The 27,189-nt window shown below is 43.2% G+C and overlaps 1 protein-coding gene across 2 annotated transcripts in view; it reads left to right on the forward strand.

The window, feature by feature from the left end:
- The first annotated feature begins 4,513 nt into the window (after positions 1 to 4,513).
- The window catches only part of ANKFY1 (ankyrin repeat and FYVE domain containing 1), a 36,505-nt gene continuing 13,829 nt past the window's right edge, over positions 4,514 to 27,189 (forward strand). For both annotated transcript variants that reach the window (XR_008745587.1, XM_055794572.1), the window contains exons 1-13: positions 4,514 to 4,671; positions 9,800 to 9,992; positions 11,546 to 11,664; positions 14,431 to 14,566; positions 17,566 to 17,689; positions 19,233 to 19,382; positions 20,314 to 20,479; positions 22,565 to 22,769; positions 23,526 to 23,594; positions 24,339 to 24,538; positions 24,965 to 25,062; positions 25,501 to 25,723; positions 26,643 to 26,741. Coding sequence is in view for 1 of the 2 variants with exons in the window: in XM_055794572.1 (XP_055650547.1) it covers positions 4,662 to 4,671; positions 9,800 to 9,992; positions 11,546 to 11,664; positions 14,431 to 14,566; positions 17,566 to 17,689; positions 19,233 to 19,382; positions 20,314 to 20,479; positions 22,565 to 22,769; positions 23,526 to 23,594; positions 24,339 to 24,538; positions 24,965 to 25,062; positions 25,501 to 25,723; positions 26,643 to 26,741 (1,792 nt within the window). In the remaining variant the exon portion in view is untranslated. The remainder of the gene's footprint in view (positions 4,672 to 9,799; positions 9,993 to 11,545; positions 11,665 to 14,430; positions 14,567 to 17,565; positions 17,690 to 19,232; positions 19,383 to 20,313; positions 20,480 to 22,564; positions 22,770 to 23,525; positions 23,595 to 24,338; positions 24,539 to 24,964; positions 25,063 to 25,500; positions 25,724 to 26,642; positions 26,742 to 27,189) is intronic.

The following is a 27,189-nucleotide window of genomic DNA, read 5'->3' on the forward strand; positions in this document are numbered from 1 at the left end:
ATGTTAAACTAAAACCAATTTAGGATAAAGTTGTCTTGGTTTTTTTTCCCCCCTGCTTTAATTTTCCTTTGACCCACCTATGCTTAATTAAAATCTCTTGCTTATTAAAGTTTAGTATCTCTTTTTTTGGTTTTTGGAAATGTGCTCCCTTTTATTTTCCCCATCAGAACTTAAAATTTCCATAATTAAACCCTGAAAGGATTTGCTATCAATTACTTGTGTCTTCTTCTGTGATGACCTTTGTAGTCTCAAAGGTGCTGCTGCTTTTTTTTTTTCTTTTTTTTTCCCTCTCCTTCCCACTCCTCTTTTAAACCCAATTGCACATACTTCTTGAATTGGGTATAGCAATAAAACTGGCCATGGAGCACCCTTGAGCAGCCTGCTGGTTTTTTGACTTCCAGGACTTGAGCGCTTTCATTTGGAAGTTCAGTTGACTAATTTAGTCCAAGATAGGAATGAGCTGCTTTTTATGGTTTTTGTTTTGGTTTGGGGGTTTTTTTTTTTGCCTTTTTCATTGCCTGTTTGTGGGGTTGGGGTGTGTGTGTGGGAGGCTTGTTTTTTCTCAAGGTTGAGTTCAAGCATGCACATCTGTAGGCTTTCAAATGATTAACTTCTGGGTTTGGTATCAAAAATAGTTTCCCTCCTTATCCCTTTTCTCTCTTCTGTGGCCCTTCATATTCTTTGCCTTCTACTTCAGAGTTTTCCTCACCTAATGTACAAAGAAAATTGCGATGTATATTTTCATGTAATTTGATTTTTGGAATTCTGTCACCTTCTGTAGTGAGTTCTTCCAAAATATAATTTTTTCCAATAATAATGTGTCAAACTGGCTGTCTTGAGTATCTAAATAGGAAGGGTGATTGCAGTTGGAGCACAACTCACCTGAACATCTTCAACAACATAACATCAGCAAACATCTGTTGAATTTGACATACTGTATTTCATCTTGAAAGAATTAAAAAGCAAACAAAATACACACCTTTCTTCCTATTGTAACCATTTTTGGCCCTCCAGTGAGCAAATAGTAATATTGGAGTATCTGGTAACAAGAGTTTTCCAAGCCTAGCTGAAATACCTTTCTACCAAAGAAAGAGGAACTTGCAACTACTTAACTGTTATCTGCTCTGTCACAGGTTTACCACAGCTTCTAACAGCACAGAGTAACCCACTAATAAATGAAGAGTTCCAGTGTTAGAGAGTCATCTTGGAAGAAGGCTTCAGTACTAATTTGTTAATTGGCTGGACTTCATTTCAGGTTGCTGTGCAACATGCATATATTACAGGTTTCTTGAGGGTGGGGTGGCATGGAAGGAGATGACAATTATTAGTGGCAAGACAGCCATACAGGCCAAAAAAGCCATTTAGTAAGTAGAAGATGACTTAAATGTAAAGATACTACTTTTTCCTACAGTTGGTTTAGATACAGATGTGTTTAATGTCCACATTTACATATTTGGTAAATAATTATCTTGAGAAATCATTAAATTTGCTTTTAATTGGATAGCCTGCTCATGTAGGCAGGCAGTACTTCAGAGTTACTGGTGCCCGGATATAACAGTTGATCTTAGTTCCTGTTTGTGTACTTGTCTAAAATTGCTTGAGGTTTCTTTCCCACCAGCTGGTTACACTTTTTCAGTTATATATATGTTGGGCCTGTGTGGAACATGAGTGGCACGGTACCATTCTTTCTATAAACAAAACATTGGGAAGAAGCTACTCTTCCTAAACCTAGCAGTGGACTTCCCTCCATGGGCTGCCCGCCCTTTTCCCTTTCCACAGTGTGTCTAAAGAGCTGGCAGCAATTCAAGATAATTGGTACTTGCTGCTTTCAGCAAGTTCAACAATGTTCTCTGTTTTGTCTTCTTAAGCAACACATGCAGTTCACAACTGACTTATCTGTAAACTTCACAAAATGGTTTAAAGCTTTATTTTTCTCATTTGTTCTCCCGAAGAGCTGCTTGTTTGTTCTTTAAGGGGTAGGCCTGGAAACATTAATCTTGCATCAGTGGTATTGGAAGAACTGTTTGTTCCACAGCAGTGTTGGTTTCCCCTCTTTGTAAATTTTTCAAATATAAACCCAATTCTGTTTGGCTTACCCAGATGGTTTGCAATTCCACATGACCCAGATATTCCAAAGGAAAGAGCGTTCCTGCAGGATGCTGTTGAGATTTACGAGCTGCAGGTATGGCTAATGCCCAGTGACCTAGTGAGAGGCAGCTAAGTGTCTGGTGCCAAATGTCCAGGCTGTAAAAAGCCTCTGAAGGGCATGGAGATGGCCTATTTTAACTTTTCTCTGATCACAGTGGGCTTTTTATTTATTCTTGCCCCACACGTGAAAGGAATCTGGCTGTGACGGTAACTGATACAACCAGAAATCTCTGCTTAGCCTCAAGATAGGAACAGCATTGAAGAGGTGCGGTACATACAAGTAATGAACAATGGAGTAATCCAGCATTCTTACTCCGCTTCATCTGTACCAAGATCTTGTATCTGGTTTGGTTTATGTAGGCCGGCAGTGTACTGGATGATAAATTACACTTTTTCTGTGTTCTGGAGGCTTGTAACCATGGCTGAGTTCTTGTGCTGTTTTTAACCCCCAGCACATGGTGGCTTTTCCAGGTAACACTCCATCACTGGGGGTCAAGGAAAAGCAAAGCATGGAATTAAAATAAATATTGAAGTAGTATGGCTATCCTGATTCCTTTTTTTTTCTATTTCTCCATGCTGCCACTTACGCGTCAGAGATCTTTGTAAAAAGAAGGGCTGTTCAGCTGTCATGCTAAAATTCTTTCCTGCTGTGATGCCTAGAAAATGCTTATTGAAACTAGATGATCAATAAACAGAGAACATTAATTCTGAAGTGACCATAAGTGTATTTAATTTCTTTGGTAGGTCGATGGGTGTGGACTTTTTATTGCATCTGTACCATCTGGTGCAGTACGGTGCCGTCGCAGTGCAAACAGGGGAGTACCACAAGTCTTACAATTTCTGCGTATTTTCAGAAGCGTGTACGAGCGATTTTAAGCCAGATCAGGAAGTGCTTGGGTGTTAAAAGAGAGGCTGTAAAAAGACAGCTTCCTGCCCAGGCAAATCCTCGGCAGAAGTTGAGGTTGCTGATTCCCCAGATGCAGAATATGGTCGCAGTTTGCAATCCAATCTCTGTTGTTACTCACATATTCAACTGAGGCTAAATCTGATCAGGCAGTAATAACTGTTTCCTCACAGTTACTGGGGATGATCAGTAGCAGCTGGGAAGCAGTGGTGTAAGTTAGCTAGGTAGCAGCACCGTGCACATTTGTCACCGAGCTGTGAAAAATGAGATGAGTCGTGTTTGATGCTGTCTGGAAACTGCAGTTGCTGGCTCTCGAAGCTTGGCCCTAGCACTCTGGTTTTGCTGTTCTATCCCACAGGCACAGAAAACTTCAGGTATGAAGCAGAGTGACTTTTCAAAGATCATCTAATGGGAAGAAAGGAGACAATTATGTCTGTAATACAATACTGTGTGTAATGTGTTCAAACACTTCTTTGAAATCTGCTCTTGAAACAATGTTGCCGCTGGATCAGTGTATTTTGGTACTGCTGTTGCACCTAGGCAGGGAAGCCATGAAGCCATCGAGGGTTGGCTTTGCTGTACACAGGGCTTGACAAAATGGTCTGGCCACTGCCTCGCCTCTGAACCACGCTTTTAACCCACCGGACACAGCTCCAGCTGCCGGGCACCTTGCCTGAAACAGCAGCACTAGGTGCAGGAGCCGAAAGTACAGCGATCCCCTGAGCCCTGGGTGCTGCGGGGCCCCACAGCTGGGGATCCCACAGCCAGGGTTCCTGCAGCTGGGGGTCCTGCAGCTAGGTGGCAGCTGGGCCACAACCGGGGGTCCCACAGCCAGGGGTCCCTCAGCCAGGCTGCAGCTGGGGGTCCCGCAGCTGAGGGCCCCTCATCTCGGCTGCAGCTGGCGGTCCCGCAGCTGGAGGCCCCTCAGCTGGGCTGCAGCTGGCGGTCCCGCAGCCAGGCCGCAGCTGGGTCACAACCGGGGGGTCCCGCAGCCAGGGGCCCCGCAGCCGGGGGTCCCGCAGCCGGGCGAGCGGGGGCAGGCACGCGTCAGCCCAGGGCTGCCCGAGGCCACTGCCCGGCCGGGCCTTCACAGCCGCTCGGCCGGCGGCGGTCCCGTCCCGTCCCCGGTGCTGGGCGTCTCTCCCCAGCTCCGGCTGCCGGCGCTGTGCCGCAGAGGCGACCATGGTGCTGTCCTACCGCCGCCGGGAGGCACCGCAGAGACAACCCGGGCAGGGCGCCTGATCTGAGCCGGGGAGAGAAACGCCAGAGGCGGCGAAAGCCCGCGGCCGCTGCGGGCGGGACCGGAGAGCCACGGGCCGGGGAGCGCCACCGCCTCCTGAGGGGCCGGGAGGGTGGGGCGGGGCGGGGCCGGCGGGGCGGGGCGGGGCCGGGGCGGGCGGGTTCCCGGGGCCGCTCCCTGGCTGAGGCGGGGAGGAGCCGCCGGGATAAAGCGGCGCGGCGCGCCCTCCGGCCTGACGTGCGCGGGGCTCCCGCTGACGGCAGGCGGCCGCCGGAGCGGAGCTGTTGCCGCGCTGGTCTCGCGAGAGCGCCGGGCTCTGGCGGCGGGGCGGGCGGCGGCTCTCGCGAGAGTTGCGGCCCCGGACCCAACATGGCGGAAGGTAAGGGGGGGGAGTCCGGGCGAGGCGCCGGGCGGGGCGCGGCCGCCGGGTGTACGGGGAGCGCCGCCGGCCGGGCTGGCTTCTCCGTTCGCTAGGGGAGCGGCAGCTGCCCCCGTGTGGGGCTCACGCCGCTCCCCCGTGTGCCGCTGGTTCGGCCCCGCCCGCGGCGGGTGGGACAGGCCGCCCCCGAGGTGAACGGGAAATGGCGGGGGAGGGGCTCAGCCCTGCTTGGGGCCGCGGGCCGGCAGCTCCGGCGGCGGGGCGGGTCTGGCCCCCTTTGCCCCTTAGGAGGAGGGGGTTCGGAGTAGCTGTGGGTGGTGGGGAGCCCGCCGGGACGGCCCGCAGCCCCCTTCCCCGCCCGGGGCCGGCCAGGCGGAGCTGGGTGGACGCTGCCGCCTGCCCGGGGCTGTGGGGCCGCGGGACCCCTCACCGGCTGCTCTTGGAGCCGCGGAGGCGTTGGGAAGTGCTGCAGCCTCTCGGGCACCTGCTGCTGCCGCCCCTTTTGTCACATTCGGGCTCCGATGAAATCTGCAGGACTCCTAAGGACTCCTAGACTGCTCTGCTTTTGCTTGGAGGCTATCAATTACACCGTTTCAAAATTAATTTAACTGCGGTAATGGGATTTGAAAAAACGCTTCGTTTTTTACAGTCCTGCTTCTTCCTGCAAGACAGAAGCTTCCTCTTTTCTTCCTTGGAGGAAACCAAGTCGGTGAACTGAGCTAAAATGTCCCAAGTTTCAGAGGAAATGAAGGCTCTGACTTCCAGTCTGAAAAGCACAGCCTTCAACTCTGGGAGAGCAGCTCAGGCAGTGGTAGAATTTTAAAAGCACTTGTGGAAGATTAACTACAATGTAGCAGATGCCAATAAACTGGCATGCATCAGCTGAGAGGATGCTGCAGTATAGCTGGTTTAATAAATCCTTAGGGTAGCTCCTGACTTTTTGTGTGCTGAAATACCACGGTTCCAGTCTTAGCTGACCAGCCTTTTAGGCTTGCTTTTAAGCCTTGGTCATCCAGTTCTAACAAGCATTCGATGTAAAAGTTGTCTTCAGGTGGGGACACATTCCCCACTGAGATATGAGGCTCTGGTTCAGAGTCCTGCTCTGCAGAATGAACCTGCAGTTAATGCAGGTCCGCTTTCAGGCATCTGTGCTTCTCAAAAGATTCTTCTCTAGTTCATGTAACTTTCTGGTCTTTTGCCTAAAGAAAGTATATGACCAGTGAGTGATCCTGCATGAACAGGAGTAATAAGCTGCAGTTGTAGCTCTGCCCACTGAATTCCTTATGGTATCTGTGCAGAGGGACTCATTTTGTCCTTTCAAACAAAGTACTTATTTGCAGCAACACTTTCTAGTTAAGAACTGATGGTATTAGAGAGTCAGCTGGAAAGTGAAGGTTTATTAAGGGAGCTTGTCATACTGGCTGTCTACTCAGAAGCTGAGTGCTTTTTCTTATGGAAGCCTTGCCTCTGTGTATAGAAGCCCTGAATTGGATTTATTGCAATTACTAGTTACAAGTTCATTGAACAGTTTCTAAAGATGAGAGCCGAGCTTCCTTTGTAATTGCTGTTAAGTCCTGTACCACCAATACCACAGAATATGAAGTTACATGCAGCCATGGGTAGAAATTGTTGGATTAATGCCTGAGTCTAAAGCAGCAGGAAGTATGTTGTGATACTTTTGGGGTGGTTGTCAGGGTAAAGATCATTAAGTGTGCAAAAATGAGGAGGAACAAGAAAGCAGTAACTTGTACAGCCTTGGGGAGGTGGGGCTTGGGGTATGGAGCAGGTGATGAAGGACCTGGCTTGAGGGGTAAGGAAATAACATTTTCCTGAAATATTTCTCTTGTGTCCACTTCATAAGTAAACAAAAGTTTATCCATATTGGTTCTGTGACTGCTTTTGATGGGTGTGATGGGTTCTGCTAGACCCTCCCTCTAGTTTTTGGTACATGCTATCTGTCACCCCATTGCCTGTTGCCTCCCTACTTATCTCTTTGGATTCAGCTGTACAGTTGCTGTACTGTTATGCCTTCTCCTATAAGAAGCCTCTTCTGAAGTCTTCTTTAGAATCTTTGATGTGGAGTGTAAATTTCTGCCAGTCCATGAGATGCCAGTCTAGGTGCCAGAAAGTTGTTAAACACTGGTTTTCTTTTCTTGCCATCTGTTAACTCTATACCTGAACTGTGGGCTCAGAAAAGGAGGCACTTAGTGTATGCCTTTGCTGAACCCAGACTTTGTCTTCACTCATCCATGTGGATTGATGTTCAGCCAGAGACTTACTGGTATCTTCCGGTGAGGCTATCCTTTCAGTGTCTTGATGCAAAGATCTTCATTAGATTTGTGTATGTGTGCAGTGGATGTACATTATACTTGGGAGAGAGTCAGCTGAATGGTTATACATAATGTGGACTGGCAATAGTAGGCATTATGTCAAAATGATTGTCAGCTTGAAGATAAATGGTCACTTTAGACTGATTTTTTTTTTTTTTTAAGTTATGACCCTCCTCCCTCCTTCCAAAACTGAGGATTATAGAAAATCTGGAATTGTGATGCTACTTGTTTGCATAGAGATTGTGCTTCTAACTGAAATGGAGCAGGCTGCTCTTTTTGAAGCAATTCTTATTTTAAGCAGCTCTCTTACTCTTTAAGTGAACAGTGTACAGGGAAAACTTGAGGCTTTGCTCTTTGTGGTGAATGTTGATTAACTGCACCTCAAGGACTGTCTTGAATGTGCACTTGAAATGTGCTGTAAGATCAGATGCTGTCTGCAGGTGTGCAGTAGTAGCTACTGTGCAACTGGTTTGCATATTCTTGTGTAGAATAAGAGAAGCTCTGATTTTACAAGTCTTGTATTTGCTTACTGTAGGAATTACCTGTCAGTCCCTCTCACTGAGGTTGCAGGAAGTGCATGCTGTCAATCTGAAACAGATTTCTCAAAGCTTCAGTTCTTGAATTACTTTCTCTGCAGGTAGTGATTGTCTTCGATTGCCCTGGAAGCAGCAGTAACAAGCTTTATTGTCGGTTAAGCATAAAGCTTAAGCTACTGCTGTTTGAGAGTTTAAGGTAGTTCACATTGTGTCCTCTTGACTGCAGAGTAATTCAGAGCGAATGAGCTGGCTTTGGCAAAATGACAGGATTTGAGATGTTACCTCCTGGTACTGCTTCTTTATTCCCACCTTCACGGTCTCATTGTTTGACTGGAAGATGCAGTATTTCTTTAAGATGATATATGCTATGAGGTTCAGCAGGCACCTTGTTATTCCTAGCGTTTGAATTTGTATGGCACCTAAAAATCTTGCTATATAAACAGTCGTGGTGTTCACACATGAAATTCTGATGTGGGTTTCATTGTCTTTCAGTGATAACTCCTAGCTGCTGTCAGATTTTTGCTCTCCCAGCTGTAACAGTGGGGCTTGCTTTGTGCCACCCTAAACACATGAATCTGTCAGGAAGGAGCTGTTGCTCCAGAAACATGTCCTTCTAGTTCTGGGAACGCCAAAACTGCATTTATCTTTAGATAGTAAGACCAGAGCAGAATTTCAAACCCTCTGAGGGCTGATGTGGTGTTGATAGCACAGTTCTGAAGCAGTGTATTTCAATAGAATAAGGAAAATATCCCAAAGGAGATGGTATCTATTAACTTTTAAAGGGTAAAGCTAAATAAAAGACTGTTGAAGGAGGTACACTGCCAAGCCTGCTTAAGTACTATTAACTGAAGAGTAAAAGAGTAAATTACTCTGTTTATCCATTACAGTAGTTGTGAAGTTAAAAGACTTATGAGAGAGCATTCGCTGCAGTAGTCCGTAGAGGAAAGACAAAATGAGACATTGTGTCTGCAGCTGAGCTAGAGATGGATGGGATGCTCTGCTCTGGGGACCTGTGCTGGAGCAAGGCCAAGGTCAGCTATGCTTTTGAACTTCTCTGCAGAAGCAAGAAGAAAACACTGGTCAAAAGAGCTCAGTTTCTCATTGTTTGTAGTAGTGACATTTAGTAAATATTTGAGAAAAATTGTTGAACAATGAATTCCTGGCTGGTAGGGAGTAACCTTGTAGGAACTTTGCCACTGAAATTGTTTGCTTAGCTTCAAAATTTCTCCTCACTGGCCCCTCTCAGTTTAGGACTGGTTTTGGATTTGTACCTTATTTGGAACATTAACTTAATGATTGGGGGTGTGTGTGTGATAATCAATTAAGCACAATGATAGAGCACCACATATTTCTGCAACTAATCCATAATTAAGTATTCATAAGTTGGGCTGCTCTTAAACACCTGTGCAGGTATTTCCTTGCAGCAGTGAAATGGAGGTTTTTCATACAGGTAACCTGGGTTGAGTTCAGCAAACTAACTTACCACAACATGTTGTGGAGTGACCATTTACGTGTGGTGGAAAAGTGGGTGCTGCAATGGGATGGAAATACTTGATCAGGGGTCAGACTCCCAGGTGCTGTTGCTGTGCTGCTCCTGAATTGAAATAGCCACCGTGGACCTGTCCCTGTTAGCAGTGCCTCCGATGGAGGAATGTGTGTGTGTTAGTAGTAAGTACAGTTCTATAGATCTTTGGCTAGTCTTTAAAACACAGATTCTGAGGAGAATCTGTTTTCCACTCTGGCCATTTTCTTAAGCAGTTTCTTAGCTGACACTGTGAGGAGTTCTAAACAGGTCAGTCAGGTACTCTGAGGTAGGTAAGGTACACCAGCAACTGTTCTAATGCTCACTTGTGGTTGATGCCTTAGCTGTAAAGTCAAACGGTACCTTAACTACACTGAAAAAATGCGTAAGAATTACAGTTAGACCCCTACCCCACCGTAATTTCCACCATCATTGACTACCATGGTTTTAGAAAGCTTATGGCATTCCTGACTGGACAGGATTTGGGAACTTGCTTTGTAAGTGGCTTCTATCACTTTGTTCTGATGATTTTTTCGATGTGTTTATGGCTAGCAGTGACATAAAATAAAAGGTTTAATGTTGGGGGAGATGCTGAAGTACTGTGGAAGAGGAGAGACTCTTACTGGAGCGTTCTGTGATTAAACTAGATATGTAATGTGCTTGTAGGATGAAGTTATGCTCAGATGCAAAACAAAGGTGTGCATGTTTCAGTCTTGTAGTAACGCTGTGTGCCTCTGCAGAGGAGGTGGCCAAGCTGGAAAAGCATCTGATGCTTCTCCGCCAGGAGTATGTAAAGCTGCAGAAGAAACTAGTTGATACAGAAAGGAGATGCAATCTTCTGGCTGCCGAGGCTAACCAAGACAATGCCAGTGACACCTTTATCAGTCGACTTCTTGCCATTGTAGCTGAACTCTATCAGCAGGAGCAGTACAGGTAAGAAATCCCCCTTTGGGAAAAGGGGGCATTACAGGAACCTTTGACTTTATTGACTGCAGTAGGTACTAGGCTTGGATAAGGAGAATTATTTACTGCCTGGTGCGAATGGAATCCTTATTGCAGTTGGAAGAGCATGCGAAGATCAGGTAGCATCCTAAATCCAGTTCTTGAATAAAGAGCTCGAAGTAGGTGCTTACCTCTGAGACTGACTCTTAAGAGAAGTTTGAAGAGAACTGACCATCTTTACTGTCAACAGCAAAACTCCATTTGAACAGAAGTAATTTCAAACTGATGTATACCTAGCTGGTAGAAGATACATCAATTAATTAATCTATCAGCTGGGAAGCCTTCCTTTCTTGAAAGGATGTGTCCTTGAAACCAGTTCTGTATTCCTGTAGTGTGTGAAGAAGCCTTATTAACTTGGCTTGTCTGGTTGTATGGTATAACAGGTCTTAGTGGTATAAATGATACTGTGTTGAGATTCAAAAATACAGAATTAGGTTTAATGGTTTCTTGTCCATCACCTTCAATACTCTAGATCCCTTAACTGATTTAGTTCTGAGACTACAATGACACTTACCAATTTCTTGGCTATTACTGGAAGCAATGCCAATATAATAAGGGATTTCACTAATGTAATGAGAAAATACATAGTTTTGATTAAGGTTTCCTTCCCCTAACATGTCCTCAAGAGCTTCCCTGAGAAAAGGCTCTTTGCCTGGCAAGAACTTACTGTAGGATGCTGGGTGAAAGATTTATTGGGTAGTATATGCCAGAAGAATTGGATTGCTTTATTTTTGTTCAGCTTTTTGAGTTTAAAGTCTTGGAAAAGTGGTCTAAAAGGGCCTACAAGTCATGGAATGAGAAAGGTAGCAAGTCCCAGTGCAAGTTTTGTTACTTAACATCTCTGTATTGTTGTACTGTAGTTTATAGCATTGCTTTGATATAGAAAATGGTTTAGAAAGTACACCTACACAGTCAGAATGTTGCAAGCTATTGGACTTTGAAGTAAACAGGGCAGGTCCTCCCTAACTGCAAAGGATAACTTGGTGTTAAAGGGGTCAGGATGAAATCAGTGTTCTTGACAGCCAGTGTCTTGGGAACTGGGGTTTCTGGAGTCTGCCTTGTATTCAGACTAGTGTGAAACATTGTTCTCTTGCTGGTCTTGCCTGAAACCGTTGGTGCTTAGCTGACTGTATTAGTATGGACACTGTGACATAAATATTTAACCTCAAGATTGTTGGATTTTCCTATCTTGTACAGTAATTCCCTGGCAATTTATTCAGAAATGGTTGGAAAAAAACCCCAAACCAGAAAACCCACGCAAACACTTTAAATAATGACTCGTTGCATTTCTTCTTAGAGAAATAAGAATTGTCGTTTGACAACATGTTCTACTTAAATGATTAAACATGTTTTTGATGTTTCAAGTAACTCAAACCTAAATGTGGATACCAGGACATAGATACTATGGAGATGCTAAATCTGTACATACCTAAGAACAGGGGAAGTCTGCATTATACATGAATATGTTTTTTTCCTCTTATCAGTGATCTGAAGATAAAGGTTGGGGACAAGCGCATCAGTGCTCACAAATTTGTCTTGGCAGCACGCAGTGATACTTGGAGCCTTGCCAACCTTGCCTCAACAGAGGAGCTGGATCTGTCAGGTCAGTCATTGCTTAGTAATAAGATGCTTTGATTGTCTTTAGGGTGACTGATGAAAGGCCTGTTGGAGAAAAGGTTACTTCTATACCTTTCCGACTACTACTGTTCACAAACTGGTGCTTAATCCATTAATTGCAGAGCTCTGTCTCTGAAACATGGTAGTACACTTGTGACCTTGGTGCTAGTGCTAGTTAAATCAATAACCTACCTTCTTTCTCTTTAATGAACAGGGGTTGAGAATGGTGGCCTGTTTCTTTTCTAGAGTCAACTAGGCATAATGAAAAACAAATCTGTATGGAGGAGCTTGACTTCTTTTTTTCTAAGGATAGGGCTTCTAGAGGTAGAGTGCGTAATTTCTTTGTAACATGTCATGGAAATACCTTACTTGTTGTTAACATAGTGTGTGTGGGAAATGAATACAAATACTTAAAAGGTTATTTGCTTTGGCAGTTTGGTACCTTGGTGAAATAGTGGAGAAAGAGAAGCTTTCTAAAGAGTCTTCTGCAAGACAGTATTTTGTTGTGCTGCTACGTGTACTTAACGCAGGGCAGTGTTTCTGTAGATTGAACCTCTTAGGCTTTTCTGTACCTAACAGTATAGAAGAGTCTTGAACAATTAATTTGTGAGCAGTGAAAACAGGCATGAAGTTAAGCAAGTTTGCTGTCTGGCATGTTGAATATTCGAGCATTGGCTTCGCTTTCCACACTTAATCTTATCATGAAACCTAAGTGCAGGCAAACTGGAAAGAAGCAAGTCACAGCAAGCTAGTTTTATGAGATAGCATAAGCTTTTTTGCAAAAGGATTTACTGATCTTTCTGCAGCCACAGGAAAACAGATGCCAAGGAGTTTGAGTGCTATACTAATAGAAGATTACAAAAAGCTCTTCTGTTAATTGTAGTTTTGTTGCAAGTGGCAGTCCATAGCCTTCCTAGCTCCACGTTTAAGGTAGTCTGAGAATCTCAAATGTAACTAGTCTTGCATATTTAACAATGCAAACACTTTCTATTATAGAATGATTTTAAAAGAAGTGTTAGTAAATGTGTGTCCTACTGTAAAATTGAATATTTTATAAAATTTTATAAATAGCACAAGGATTAGGTTATGAAATAGTTGTGGCAAGCAACAAGTTGTTCCCTAAGATCTATCATGGTTTTCTTAACAGGTTCTGTTAAGAACTCGCAAGCTGAGATTGTCTGAATCCTACTTTCAGAATACAAGCAGCATTTAAAAATGAGTGTTTTTTAAAGGTCATGTAATCTGCAGAATTTTCTAGTCTTTAAGAAGAGTATAAAGAGACAAATGCAAGTTCTTCTGTTGGGAGGGAGAAAATGAACACTTAGCTCTGCCAAGGCAGAGCTGACTTCAGTAGATTTTCTGATTTACTTCAAATTTGGAAAAGACACGTGCCTTACTAAAACCTCCTCTTTCTTTCTTAGGAGGCAGTCTATTCTATGCCAAGTACTGCCTGGTACTGTGAAAATAATCTGGGACAACCTTTGTGTAAAGGAGATGTTTCTGGATGAGTATCTTGGTGTCTTAAAAATGTATGGTTTTGTTCTAAAAACAAAACAGCTTAAGGGACGAACATTATTTTTCTAACTTTTTCTTGTAATTGGACTGATCTTATGTTGTGGAGTAATTCTCATCTACATCTTTGTAAGTAGAATTGTCACTATACTTCTGACTAGGTGACAAAGGTCCCTGGCCATTGGGCTTGTGAGTCTTGTGGTGTATGCTTCTATTTTTCTTGCTGTGTAAAAGCATCAGGCATCTGATCAGTGTTGTAAACACTGAAATCTGACCAGCTTCTTAAACTGACTCTTTTGCACCTTTCCTAGAAATGGTTTTTAGCAGTTGGAAGTCATTACCAAGGTGTAAGTACCTTTGTTGGAATGCAACAGTTCATAACATATGGCTATAATAAAAAAGAGGGAGGATTCTTAAGTCGTGGAATCACAGAAGGGTTTGGGTTGGAAGGGACCTTCAAGGTCATCTAGCCCAACCTCCTGCCACAGGCAGAGATGCCTTCCACCAGTCGAGGCTGCTCCCAGCCCCGTCCAGCCTGGCCTTGGGCACTGCCAGGGATGGGGCACCCACAGCTGCTCTGGGCAGCCTGGGCCAGCACCTTGCCACCCTCACAGTACAGAATTTTTTCCTTATATCTAATCTAAATCTACCCTCTTTCAGTTTAACACCATTATCCCTTGTCCTGTCACTACAGGCCCTTGTAAAAAGCCCCTCTCCAGCTTTTTTGTAGGCCCTCCATAGGTACTGGCAGGCTGTTAGAAGGTGTCCCTGGAGCCTTCTCTTCTCTAGGCTGAACAACTCCAGCTCTTTCAGCCTGTCCCCATAGGAGGGGTGCTCCAGCCCTCTGGCCATCTTTGTGGTTGTCACATGTAGATGTGGATTTAGCCATAGGTAAGAGACCAAAGACTTTAAGTGGACATCACTAACACATAAATATGCAATATTTATGTGGCAGGTAGGAGATGTTATAGGGCTCACTGCATTCTGCACGGTGTTCCAATGGAAAAAAAGGTTTTCCTGCTTGGTGCCAGCATTGTTACTAGCTTAAAATTCAGACCAGTTTTGCCTCTTTTGACACTTTGATTAAACTAAAGCAGTACAGTTTCAATGTGGTTGGTTGTTTTTGTTTTGTTTTTTTTCTCCAAGGTAGCTGTGGCTTTTAAGTCAGAGGAATAGCAGCTACTTGAATAGGTGATTGTTCTTTGAGTATTTTATTAATCCCTGTTGCTCTCTGTACCAGATGCTGACCCAGAGGTAACCATGGCAATGCTGCGGTGGATCTACACAGATGAACTTGAGCTAAGAGAAGATGATATCTTCTTGACAGAGCTCATGAAACTAGCTAATAGATTTCAGCTCCAGCTGCTTAGGGAAAGGTGAGTCTTGGTAAATACAGTGAATCTTTTTGAACTCTTCAACCTTGTTTGAATAGAAAAAAGATGAGAGCTACTGGCAATTGGATAAAATTTTGCTTTTTAAAAGCTTTGAGTTTTTAATAATACAGCATGACCGTTCAGTTTATCACAGGACATGAAGCCTTGCACTACAGTTAAACTCTAGTGGTCTTTCTTAAAGCTTTTATGCTTACTTTCCAGTTCCACTCCCAGTCAGACTAATAACCTTAATTAAGCATTAAGAGGAAGTAGAGATCAGTATATTAGTAACAAGCTGTGGTGAGCTGCAAGAAAGGAATTGTTAGAAAATGCTAGGAAGAATCAATAGCAAGTAGCTTGCAGTATTAAAATACCACAAGTGAAAAATATTTAACTTAAAGAGCTGTTCTGTGCATCTTGGTGGCAACTTCGTAAGAAAGTTGATGTAACAGTACAGTGCTTTGCCATTTTGAGGAGACTGATTACACCACACTAGTAGGGGCTAGGTTGTTATCTTGAATGTAGAGTGCTCTACATGGAGTTAGTGAGAAGCCTGAATGTACAAAACACAAAGAAATTTCAGTTTGTACAACTTTGAAGCCTTAAATTTGGTCAAAGATACAGTACTCTTTGATAATCTCTGGCCCAAGGGGTGTTGGGGGCTGCAGCAGCACATGATGCTCGTAATTTATGGTTTAAGTGACTCAACATGAAGCAAACTAAATTGCTGTTAATTTTTTTTGATCAAAGGAGTTGAGTTGTAAGGTCAATGCTAAAACTGCCTTCAAGCTTTGTACCAGCCTAAAACTGTCTTCATGTTTGCTACCTACGTGTTCCAACAACCAGCTGTTGTCTGGTCATAGTAGTCTAGTGGCAAGTCCTTGTACAATATGCTACTAGTAATTATTAGACAGCTTGGTAGGTATAGAATTGTTTAGGTTGGAAAAGACCTGCAAGGCTGAGTCCAACCACTAACCCAGCACTGCCAAGTCCATCACTAAACCATGTCCCTAAGTGCCACATCTACATGTCTTTTAAACACCTCCTGGGATAATGACTTTCCCACTTCCCTGGCCTGCCCGTTCCAGTGCTTGACAGTCCTTTCACTGAAGAAATTTCTTCCTAATACCCAACCTAAACCTCCCCTGGTGCAACTTGAGAGCTGAGGCTATTTCCTCATCCTATCAGTCCTTAGTTGGGAGGAGAGACTGACCCCCATCTTGCTACAGCCTCCTTTCAGGTAGTTGTAGAGAGTGAGAAGGTCCCCCCTGAGCCTCCTTTTCTCCAGGCTGAACACCCCCAGTGCCCTCAGCTGTTCCTGGTCAGACTTGTGCTCCAGCCCCTTCCCCAGCTCCGTTGCCCATCTCTGGATGCGCTCCAACACCTCAGTGTCTGTCTTGGAGTGAGGGACCCAAAACTGACACAGTATTTGAGGTGTGACCTCATCAGTGCCAAGTACAGGGGGACAATCGCTGCCCTGGTCCTGCTGGCCGCAGTATTTCAGGTACCAGCCAGGATGCTACTGGCCTCCTTGGCCAGCTGGGCGCACTGCTGGCTCATGTCCAGCTGGCTGTCAGACAACACCCCCAGGTCCTTTTCTCAGGTGGCTTTCCAGCCACTCTTCCCCAAGCCTGTAGTGTTGTGTAGGGTTGTTGTGACCCAGCTGCAGGACCTGCACTGAGCCTTGGCCCATCGATCCAGCCTGTCCAGATCCCTCTGCAGAGCCTTCCTACCTGCAAGCAGATTAACACTCCCCCCCAGCTTGGTGTCATTTGCAGTCTTACTGAGGGTGCACTTGATCCCCTTGTTGGGTTCACTGATGAAGGTATTCAACAGGACTGTCCCCAGCACTGAACCCTGGAGAACACTGCTTTTGAGTGGCCACCAGCTGGGTGTAATTGCGTTCCCTGCTGCTCTTTGGGCCTGGCCAGCCAGCCAGTTTTTTTCCCAGTGAACAGTAGACCTGTTCAGGCCATGAGCAGCCAGTTTCCCCAGGAGGATGCTGTGGGAAATGATGTCAAAGGCTTTACTAATGTCCAGGTAGACACCGTCCACAAGCTTTCCCTCATCAATTAAGCAGGTCACCTTGTCATAAAAAGAGATCAGGTCAGTGAAACAGGACCTGCCTTTCATAAACCCATGCTGACTGGGCCCGGTAACCTGGTTGTCCTGTACATGCTGCATGATGGTGCTCAAGGTGATATGCTCCATAACCTTCCCTGGCACTGGGGGCAGGCTGACAGGCCTGTGGTTCCCCTGATCTTCCTTCTGGCCCTTCTTGTAGATTGGTGTCACACTTGCTAACTTCCAGTCAACTGGGACCTCCCTTGTTAGCTGGGACTGCTAATTGGTAAGTGGCTCAGTAAGGGCTTCTGCCAGCTCCCTCAGTATTTTGCGTGGGTCTCATCTGTATCTGGAGACAATCCATTTTTGTGGTCTTAATATCTGCTTGGAGATCACAGGAATATATTTAACTTCATATTTGCTTTCAGGTATTTGAATTTTCTTCCTGTAGACTCAAACTGGTAGCTTCACGCATGTAAAGATTAGGTGGATCGGCTGTTAAAGCTAATCCCTTCTCTGTATTTAATAACTGTATATGCTGTGCCTTTTTCTAACTTTGGCACAAAAGCTGCTTGGGATCACTGTAGTACTTGCAAAGATAGACCTCTTCCTTACTTTATAACAGTAAATGAACTGCACTTTGTTCCCTTGGGAGATGTAAGATGTCCTGTCTCCACTTGCAGGCTCCTGTGGTATGTGGTGTTGTCATGGGACCTTAGCTTAGATGGACTCTAATAGGTCTGCTCTTCTGGAAACTGTTTTACAGGGCTTCCGATTACTGTAAGGCTAAGTACTATAAACATACTTTAAATTAAGGCCAAGCCATTTTCTGCTGGCATCTGGGAAAAGGAGTATATAGGACCTTGTTGCAGCATGGGATGGTGATTGCAGTAAAGCTGTTTCCTGGCTACTGAACACTGGCTTTCCTATTTTGACAGATGTGAAAAAGGTGTTATGTCACTAGTTAATGTCAGGAACTGCATTCGTTTCTATCAGACTGCTGAGGAGCTGAATGCTAGCACTCTTCTGAACTATTGTGCTGAGATAATTGCTAGTCACTGGGTAAGTACTGTCAGAAGAAACCCAGAAGAAAAATATTTGCAGAATACTGGAACTTAATGAGTAGAATTTTGCTTAACTTACTGTACTGTCTAACTTCAGGAGTATCTCTTGATATGCTAGCATTCAAGCATTCCAGTTGGGATGGATGGGGATTACATGGATTCCTGATAACTTTCAGTGACTAAGGTGACCTATTAATGCTGATGCTTGTATGTTTGCAAGGAGCAAGTGTTGATAAAAAGCTGTCAAGTCTGCCTGTCCTGCCCCCTTGTGTGAGTGAAGGGGCTGCTTCTGAGGCAGGAGTGATTTCCCTTCCTATCTGTCTCGGTTATCCTTATAGTATGTGCTCTTGATGCTGTGTGTTATTTGGTATTCTCTACAATACTAATTTGTAATATATATGTTTGAAAGAAAGCACAGTGAATTCCTCCTCTAAGATCTGTTTTTGTCTTTAGAGGTTTTGTCTGTTGTCTGTCTCGGTGTGAATGTCTCAACTGCAGGGAAGTAGCTTATAGCCTGAAGAGTAGTTTTGTTCACTGGAATACTTCACTGTAAAAAGCGTCTTACTTCCTTAAACATGAACCAAACCAAAGGGACTGTTCTAATAAGCAAGAGGGTTTCTTACCAAATCTGTACTCCAGATGAAGTTCATCCGTAGTTTGTCTCAATCTACACAGATCCCAAATCCCAGGCCTGCTTTTACTTCTAAAAATAATCCCTGGAAGCCAGGGAAGAGTTTATATTCTGTAATGAAGTGCCAAGGTGTCTTGCAACAGACTTGGAAGTAGCTCGGATCTGTTACTTTGAGGAAGGTTTGATTAACTGAGTAATGGATTAGCCTTTAAATTCAGACTTGTCAACAGCAGAGTAGCGTGTGAGGATTTAGGTTATTCAAAATCTCGAATGCATCGTCTACATGTGGATGTTTCTTTGTTTGGCTGATGCCAGAGGGGAGTGCTTTGATACAAATATATGAAAAAAATTCTTATATCTGAACTTGCAGGTTAGTGATTTTTAACTCTTTCCTGCTTTTGGCTCAGAACTTCTGACACTGTATTCTCCCTGGAATGAGGTGGTTTCTGTTTAGTCAAACAAGCACTAGCTCAAACTTAAGGTCTTTGGAAAAACTCCGAATAAAAGTTATCAAACTTAAACATACAAAGTTCTGCAGTTGTCAGTCTTTAATAGATGTAGGCATTTTTGTCAGGAAACGAATCTGATTTAAGTCCAGATAGAGAATTAGTTTAGAGGCTAGATGTTAATCTACTGTAATGCTTGGTAAAGCGCTAGTTTTCCATATCTGTAGACAAAAGGGGAGAAAAATTTCACTAAAACTGATCTTGACACTAAAATGTAAGATGTAAAGCTTCCTGAGTGTTTCTTCCTAGCCTTAATAGGCTGTCTTGGGTTGTTCCTTCTTGTGATATTATCAAAATGGAGCTTTTAACTGAACTTGTTTTCTGAACTTCATGATTATATTGTACGATGCCGTGTTTAGAAATGGAACGGGAATATTGCTTACCCTTTTTTTTATTGCTTCTAGGATGACTTGCGTAAGGAAGACTTCAGTAGCATGAGTGCTCAGTTACTGTATAAAATGTTCAAGTCAAAGACGGAATTTCCCTTGCATAAGGCTATTAAAGTTGAGAGAGAAGATGTAGTCTTTCTGTATCTAATTGAAATGGATTCACAGGTACAGTGAGACAGACTTGATCTGTCTTCTAGAGTTTGGTGTTTCAAATAACTAGTTTGTAGCTACCAGTCTGAGCCTTGTTATTGATTTTTTTTTTTCAGTTGGTTTGTTTTGTAACTAATTCTTATTTGCATGTTTATCACTGCCATGGTTACCTCTGTGTATGTAGTGGAGGTCTAGTGGTAAAGGCTCCATAAACACATAATTCAGAAGTGATTGATGACACTTAAAACATCTTGCATGCAACAGATCGTATCTAATAAAATCCAATACTTGATATTGCTATACACGTTTAAAGCTGAATGGTATACTAGTCAACTTTGCTGCTTCATGGCAGTTCACTAAACATAATTTCTTTGGAAAAAACCCACTTTTCTATTGAATGTTTGAAATAACAGGTATTCTGTTTGGATGGATACTATACAACTAGCAAATAAACTGTAGCACAAGGGGGAAGCAGGAATTACTCAAGTATTAATTATCAAGAATTGTTCAACTAGTCCTTTAAGATACCTTGGATGCTAATTGGAAGCTGGGACTATAGCAGTACTTGGTTAGGTGCTAATCCAGCTGGGATTTGCGGTATCTTAAAGCAATAATTGAATAATTTTTCCTAGTATGATGTTGAATATACCTATATAGGCAGCATCTTTTAAGAGTGTACTAGTCTTTCTTCCTGTGAGTTAAATGAGGCTTGCAAACAAAACTCCTGTTTTCTCATTGAACAACCTTCAGGGCAGGCTTTTATGTGGTGATGCTAGTCTTGTGGTTGTTCTCCTGTCTAAGATGCGCTTCCTTATATGCAACGCTAGCCTTTAGCGTTAGAACTGAAGATCTGACACTATGGTAGTTGGAATGGGCTGTTAAAATACTATGTTGGTCTGGTGAGCATGCCTCTAACTCATGTCACTTGACTGAATTTGTGTTGTAGCTTCCTGGGAAGCTCAATGAATTGGATCACAATGGAGATCTTGCTTTGGATCTAGCCCTCTCCCAAAGATTGGAGAGTATTGCAACTACACTGGTCAACTACAAGGCTGACGTAGATAGGGCAGACAAGAGAGGCTGGAGTCTATTACATAAAGCCATCCAAAGAGGTAAGTAAATAAGATACGAAGCCTTGTTAACTCAGTTGTTCCCATTGTGGAATACACATTCCTGTGTCACTTTTAGCTAAGCTAGAGAATCACAGTCACAAATGAACTTTGTCCTAGTTCTTTTTTGAAATGTAAAAACAAACTCACTCTTATTTGGGATCTGAAAGCTAGCCGGCTGGCTGGTAAACGAAACTTACGCTATGTGACATCCAGAAGTGATCTAATAGAGTATTGCCTGCTAAAGAAAGAAATGTAGGGAGATACTGGAAATATTCTAACTTGGCAATACAATGTCTTTCTGACAAATAGTTGAATCAGTCATGACAGTGTAGGCACAAATAAAGATGAAGCTTTTTTCTGGACCTGGGTTGAATGCAGTATATGCTGCTTTGTGATTGTTGTTAACAGCAAGCCTCCTTGCTACTGGACAGCAGTTTCAGGGGAGAAAAAACTGACTGGAAGAAGATGAGGAGCAGGTGGAGGTGCTTCTATGCAGTCTGAATATCTTCAAAGCTCTGGTGAATGGTAGCGTAGTTATCAGAGTGGGGCTGGAGTACAACTGTGTGATTATCTTGAGCTGTTCTCCACCTTAGAGTGGAAAACACATCTTAGGAGAACTGGAGTGCAGTAGGACCTGGCTGCCTTTGCCACAGCACTCTGAAGGCTTTGGAGCAGCAGCATCTTGGCCTATGGCCAAAGTCTGGTAAAAACCTGTAGTAAATGCCTTGTGCTACTAGTTGCCTGCACTGATGTCTTTGACAGCTCTGTTCCTGAAAGCCAAGCACAACCTGAACCTTAACACTGTGACTGGACCTAATGGGTATTGTAGTGCCACAAATTAAAAGGATAAGTTTATTTTTAACAGCAAGCTCTCCTGGGCTCTTAGAAATAGCTTAAGTTTTGTGAGTTCAAAATACAGCTCCCTACTTCTTCCTTTAATCTCCTACATATCTAAACAGGGTAATGCTGGTGTCTGATCCTGTGATTGAAACTTCAGCAGGAGGAGTAGGAGACCTTCTAGGCATAGGTCAGTGTTGTGATGGCTGCAGCCCTGTAAAGCACTACAAAGATTGCAGCAGGCTGCTCTTAATACTAGCATTTGTCCTTTAGTTCTAATGTCTGCTTTCAGGCTAAGCTAGAGCTCTGAGAATGAATGCTTGCTTTTCAGTAACTAAAGCATCAGTGAATTAATCACTGTTAACAATCACATGTTCTGGAAATGGAGCTAAAGCAAATTGTCTGAACTTTTCACATGATTCTTATTTCTAATGATCACTGGAGAGTGGGGGAATGAGACATGGAAATCAGAAAATGAGATTTGGGGGTTTGCTGGCAGAGATAATAGAGCAATCTGTATTGCTTAAACAGGTGAACAGTCGTCTTTGTTCTCCAGTCTTGCATTCAGGACAAGCAACCTGTGAACGTATCTGTACAAAGTAGTCTTTGGAGTAAGGGGAATTAGTAGTATTCTGAAGTCATTCTCTACATTTTGGTGGTTCAAGTCCAAGGGTTCATGTACTGAAGTGGACCTGACTTCTCAGGAGGGAGTTCTTAAGAATGCCATGTGTGGTGGGTCCTGACTGTTGAAGCTCTTACCCTATTGATAATGGAGCCTAAACTTTCAAGAGCAAAGGCTGTGTTATTGCTTGTTTTTGTAGCAAGACTGAACAGATGATGACTGACTTCAACTACACACTTTTGACTGATGCCCTGAAATATACCTTTTGTTCAAAAACTACTTGTATGTTTTGTGTCACAGTTTGTCCAGTTGTGCATTAAAATGGCAATGGATTTATCTTGATAGAGGAACTAGCAAACTCCACATCACCATAACAAGTCAACTAGCGTGTGAAATTGAGTCACACGTAACCTCTGGGCAAAAAACTTTTTCCAAGGGGTTGTTAGGAAATATTTTAGTCCTGGCTTTGCAGTGAAGTGTTGTTGAAGTTACCTATTGCTAAGGCATTCTGAGAGCAACACTTGTATTGGCATAATTGTATGGTATGGAGGTAAATTGTGTGTATCCATTTTCTGGAGCTGTCTGAAGTATATTTCCATAAATAACCTGGTTTTGTTTCAAAAAAGGAGATAAATTTGCTGCAAACTTTCTCATTAAAAATGGTGCCCGTGTGAATGCTGCTACATTGGGAGACCAGGAGACTCCTCTGCACCTTGTGGCATCATACAGCCCCAAGAAGCATTTGCCAGATGTTATGACAGAGATGGCACAGATAGCAGAGTCCCTCTTACAGGCAGGAGCCAATCCAAATATGCAGGACAACAAAGGAAGGTAAATAGTGGGTAAAGTCAAGTCTACTACCAGTTTAACAGATAATACTGTATAAATTAGATGTAGCCTGCTAAGAACTTGCTCAGGTCTGTCAGCAAAGCACAGGTGATGCTGGAAGCAGGAAAGGTGAATTCATTAATCCAGGTTGAGACCTATGGGTAGCACTTAAAGCAGAAAGCTGTGCAGGCTGAATGGTACCCTGTCATGACCCATTAAACATAGCCCAGCTATAGAAAGCTGGTGTGACTTGATTGTGTTAGGACATGTGGCACGCAGTTTGCCTTTATTGAATTACTGAACAGTAAAGCAAGCTAACCAAGATGACAACTAGTATTCCTGAAATATACTTCTCTTTGAAACTGTCAGTGAAACTGAAATGATCTCAAAAGAGCCAGTATCTGCAGTGTGTTTATCTGAAGCGAGCTGCTTTAACAGGTTAGGCTGAGCTGGCAAACAAGTATGTAAAATGATGTAGAAGACTTAAGAGTACATAAGCTACTCAATTCTGATAGGTCAAGCTCTTGTGCTTTTTCCTTGATGGCTAGCTTTTACATTAGTGTAAAGAGTTGCTTACTGCTAAATTAAATGGAATAGTGTCCACTAAAAGGATAGATTTCTCTTTGCTTGCAGAAGGGCACAAGCACATCTTGAAATAGAGACAAAAGTTAACATTTTAAATCTGTAGGGCTATGTTGAGGGCCAGGGGCGAGATCTTAAGCTTATTACTAACGTGACTGTATCTTGCTCTGATTACAGGACCCCATTACATGTGTCAATTGTGGTTAGGAATGAATCTGTGTTCAGTCAGCTGCTCCAGTGCAAACAGTAAGTCTCACCGAAATGTAAAAATTATGCTGAGGTTTCATTGTGCAGTGAAGATACAAAAACTGGTTTAACAACTCATCTATGCCTTTTTGCCTTATAATAAGGCTAGCAGTAGGCTTGGAATGCAAAAGTGTAAAGGCTTTGTGTAACTTGAGGTGCTAGAACAGTGCCAGAAGGCAAGTAAGCTTTTGCCCTACTGTAAAGAGGAAGCAAACTGCATCTCTGTACTTTTCAAAGAGGACTAGGTGAAATAATGTAGCAATAACTTCATTTGTAGTGGAACTAAAAGGAGTAATAAGACTCTTAAATGTCTGAACATATTCTTGAGTTCAACTTGGCTTCTGCTTAAAGCTAATACAGGTGACTGCTTAGGGCGATGGAGCAGGATACTTCATTTGACTCAGTTTCTTTGTAGTTGAATTTGCAGCTCTTGTATGCAGTTTACTCAAATACAAGAGGATTTGCTTCTTTGTTAGACTTAGTAGGAGCCCAAATGTACCAGGGCTGTGCTTTTCCTAGGAGCAATAAGCTTAAATCTAGTAGTGACTAAAAGGTGTCCTGCCTGTTTCGAGTATTCACGGATTCTCTGGAGTAACTGGAGCTACAGTAGGCTTCTTGGCAAGCAAAAGTTGTCAGTGAGGTAGTAGATAAGCTAGTACAGCTGTTCAGACACTTGAAACTTAAGCTGTGCTGGAGAACCACTTTTTAAGGTATAAATTGGGGAATGTTAACTCTTATTTTTAGACTAGACTTGGAGCTGAAGGATCATGAAGGAAGCACGGCTCTGTGGCTTGCAGTTCAGTATATCACTGTATCGTCTGATCAGTCTGTAAACCCTTTTGAGGATGCTCCTGTTGTAAATGGAACCTCATTTGATGAGAACAGTTTTGCAGCAAGGTTGATCCAACGAGGCAGCAATACAGATGCTCCAGACACAGTAACAGGTAAAGAAGAGGTTTGTATTTCTGTGTAGATGGAAGGCTTGTAAGTTAATTGCTTAATGTGAACTGCACTCTGAGGGGCTGAATGAGAGGTTTCAACAGCATTTGCTGCACTAAAAATGGTAGGTGGTAGTAGTTTTACCCAGAGCTGGAACATTGACAGTCCCAAGCTGAGCCTGACTTGCAGGAAGTGACAGAAAATCTGGACTCCTTGCCAAGTTTTAATATCCTCTTTACAGTTTCAAAAAGCATAATCACTAAATGATAGTGCACACGATAGTCCAGTGTTGCAAGGGGACTACTAGTAGGTAGGATTTTCCTTGTGGCTTCAAATTTTAATGTTGTAAGATAGGAGGTAGGCACTAGCATACTTGTTAGTATCAGTGTGGTTGGAATAGCACTCTAACAGTGTTTATGGTTTTTTTTCAGGGAACTGCTTGCTTCAGAGGGCAGCTGGTGCAGGAAATGAGGCAGCTTCTCTCTTCCTAGCAACTCATGGAGCAAAAGTCAACCACCAAAACAAACGGGTAAAAATAAACGTATAGACTGTAGTCTGAAAGTTTCCTTATTTCTCTTCAGAAATAAGATAGCAGAGATCTCTCGCTGCTAACCATAGCTTAGAGCAAGCTGGAACACCTGTGGAGCCTTTTGCATGTTTTCAGAGATTTACTGGTGATCAGACAACTGTTGCATTTTCATGGCACTGTTCTTGCAGCATCACTGGTTCTTAACATGCTTTTAACAGTTCCCTTACTGCCTGTTGTAATAAAGTCCTTTATTATAAATAATATTTATAATTATATATATTTTATATAATATTATAAATACAGGCAAACTCATGTAGTTTGAAAGTCCTAAGGAACTTCAGGTACTAGGGGTGTTCAAGCCTTCGCACCAATTCTTATGGGCATAGTGGCTTAAAAGCTACTTCTCTCCATGTTAACCTAGTACCCTGTTTATTAAAGGGAGAAACACCACTGCATACAGCCTGTAGGCATGGCCTAGCAAACCTGACAGCAGAACTCTTGCAACAAGGAGCCAATCCAAACATCCAGACGGCAGAAGCAGTGCTTGGTCAGAAGGATGCATCTTCTCCAAGAGCAGAGAATGTTTATTTGCAAACGCCTCTTCACATGGCAATTGCTTACAATCACCCAGATGTGGTATCAGTCATCCTGGAACAAAAAGGTAGGGTTTTTCTCTGGTTCAGACTGTATTGATGGTGTAGTAGAGCAGTGCGTCAAGATGGCATCTAAACTGTGTTTTGATGAGCTACTAATAAATGGTGCTTAGGTAGAGCAGTTAATAAGACTGGCTAAACATAGTCTTAAATAATCTGCTCTTTAAGACTATTTGGCCGTGAATCTTTCTAAATTCTCCACAGTAGATAATGGACTTGAACACTTGATCTCAGCTGTACAGCCTGAGGCTCCTTTTCTCTCCCTGTCAAAGCATCTAGTTCAGGTAAATGCTGGAATCAAATACGGGTAAAGGCATTTTCCTGTGGTGAGATTTCTGCCTCCCACAACTCTTTCAGTAAGAGGACTTTGTACAGAGTAATACTAGTGTTACAGTGGAGACTTGAGTACTGAAATACTAACAGGTGACAGTTTATTCTATGCTACTAGTTCAGCTTCTCCTTTCTAGCATCAGGAAGGGAGTTTGACAGCTGAAGCAAGGCCTGTTTTGTCTCCTGTCATAAGTGGGATTTAGAAGGGCATAGGTGAACTGGGGAGAACATTCTTCATGCCAGGGAGCTGAGGAGGAGGAATGCTGCCATCACCTTGCAGCACAGCCTCCGCTCCTCATTCTCAGAGCTTTGTATAGGCTACCCTGTTTGAAAATGGAGGTGGATATGGGGCATGTTAAGCCTCTTAGCTAAAAAGTTGAATGTTTTGTAGTGTAAGTATTAAGATTAGGCAGTAGTGGTAATACTACCCAAATCTTAGGCAGTATCACATCTGGGGTGTGTCTTCTGCAGACCTTCCAAGCTGACTGAAGGAACAGCCTGCTTCAAAATGTGACATTGCTACTTCATGGAGCTTTCAGTGTGCAACTGCAGGTTGAGCACAAGAACGTTCTAATTGCTTTTATGCTTTTTTTGTAGCTAATGCTCTTCATGCTACCAACAACTTGCAAATTATTCCTGACTTTAGTCTAAAGGACTCGAGAGATCAGACTGTGCTGGGATTGGCTCTTTGGACCGGTATGTGCTTTCATAGCTTCCATATCTTTGTAATTCTCATCTTTTTTTGTTGTGAACTAAGAAAAAGTATCTTAAGACAAAACAGCAGATGTGTGTTCATGTCCTGGCTTGCACTACTAATGAGAAGCTGTCAAGGAGAGCTTTAGATGCTTCTTCAGGTTCTAAAACTGAATGTTCACATCTGACTTACCAATAGTTTTCTAGCCCTTCAACTTCCCTTGTTGACCAGCAGGTAGCCTGGAGCCTCTTGCCCATGACTGTACTCCAGTTCTGTGGAATTGTTCCACTGTGAGCTCCCTGGTAGTTTTAATATCAGATCACTGTATTGTGTCTTAGTGGTTAACTCTGTTCTAGGTGCAGTTTAATACAATAACGCTGACCTTTACAAAGGGAAAAGAGCTACTTAAAAGTAGCTCACCAAGGGGAATGGTAGTCGAAATACTGATTG

This window comes from Falco peregrinus, chromosome 2 (genome assembly GCF_023634155.1).
Source record: "Falco peregrinus isolate bFalPer1 chromosome 2, bFalPer1.pri, whole genome shotgun sequence".
NCBI lineage: Eukaryota > Metazoa > Chordata > Aves > Falconiformes > Falconidae > Falco > Falco peregrinus.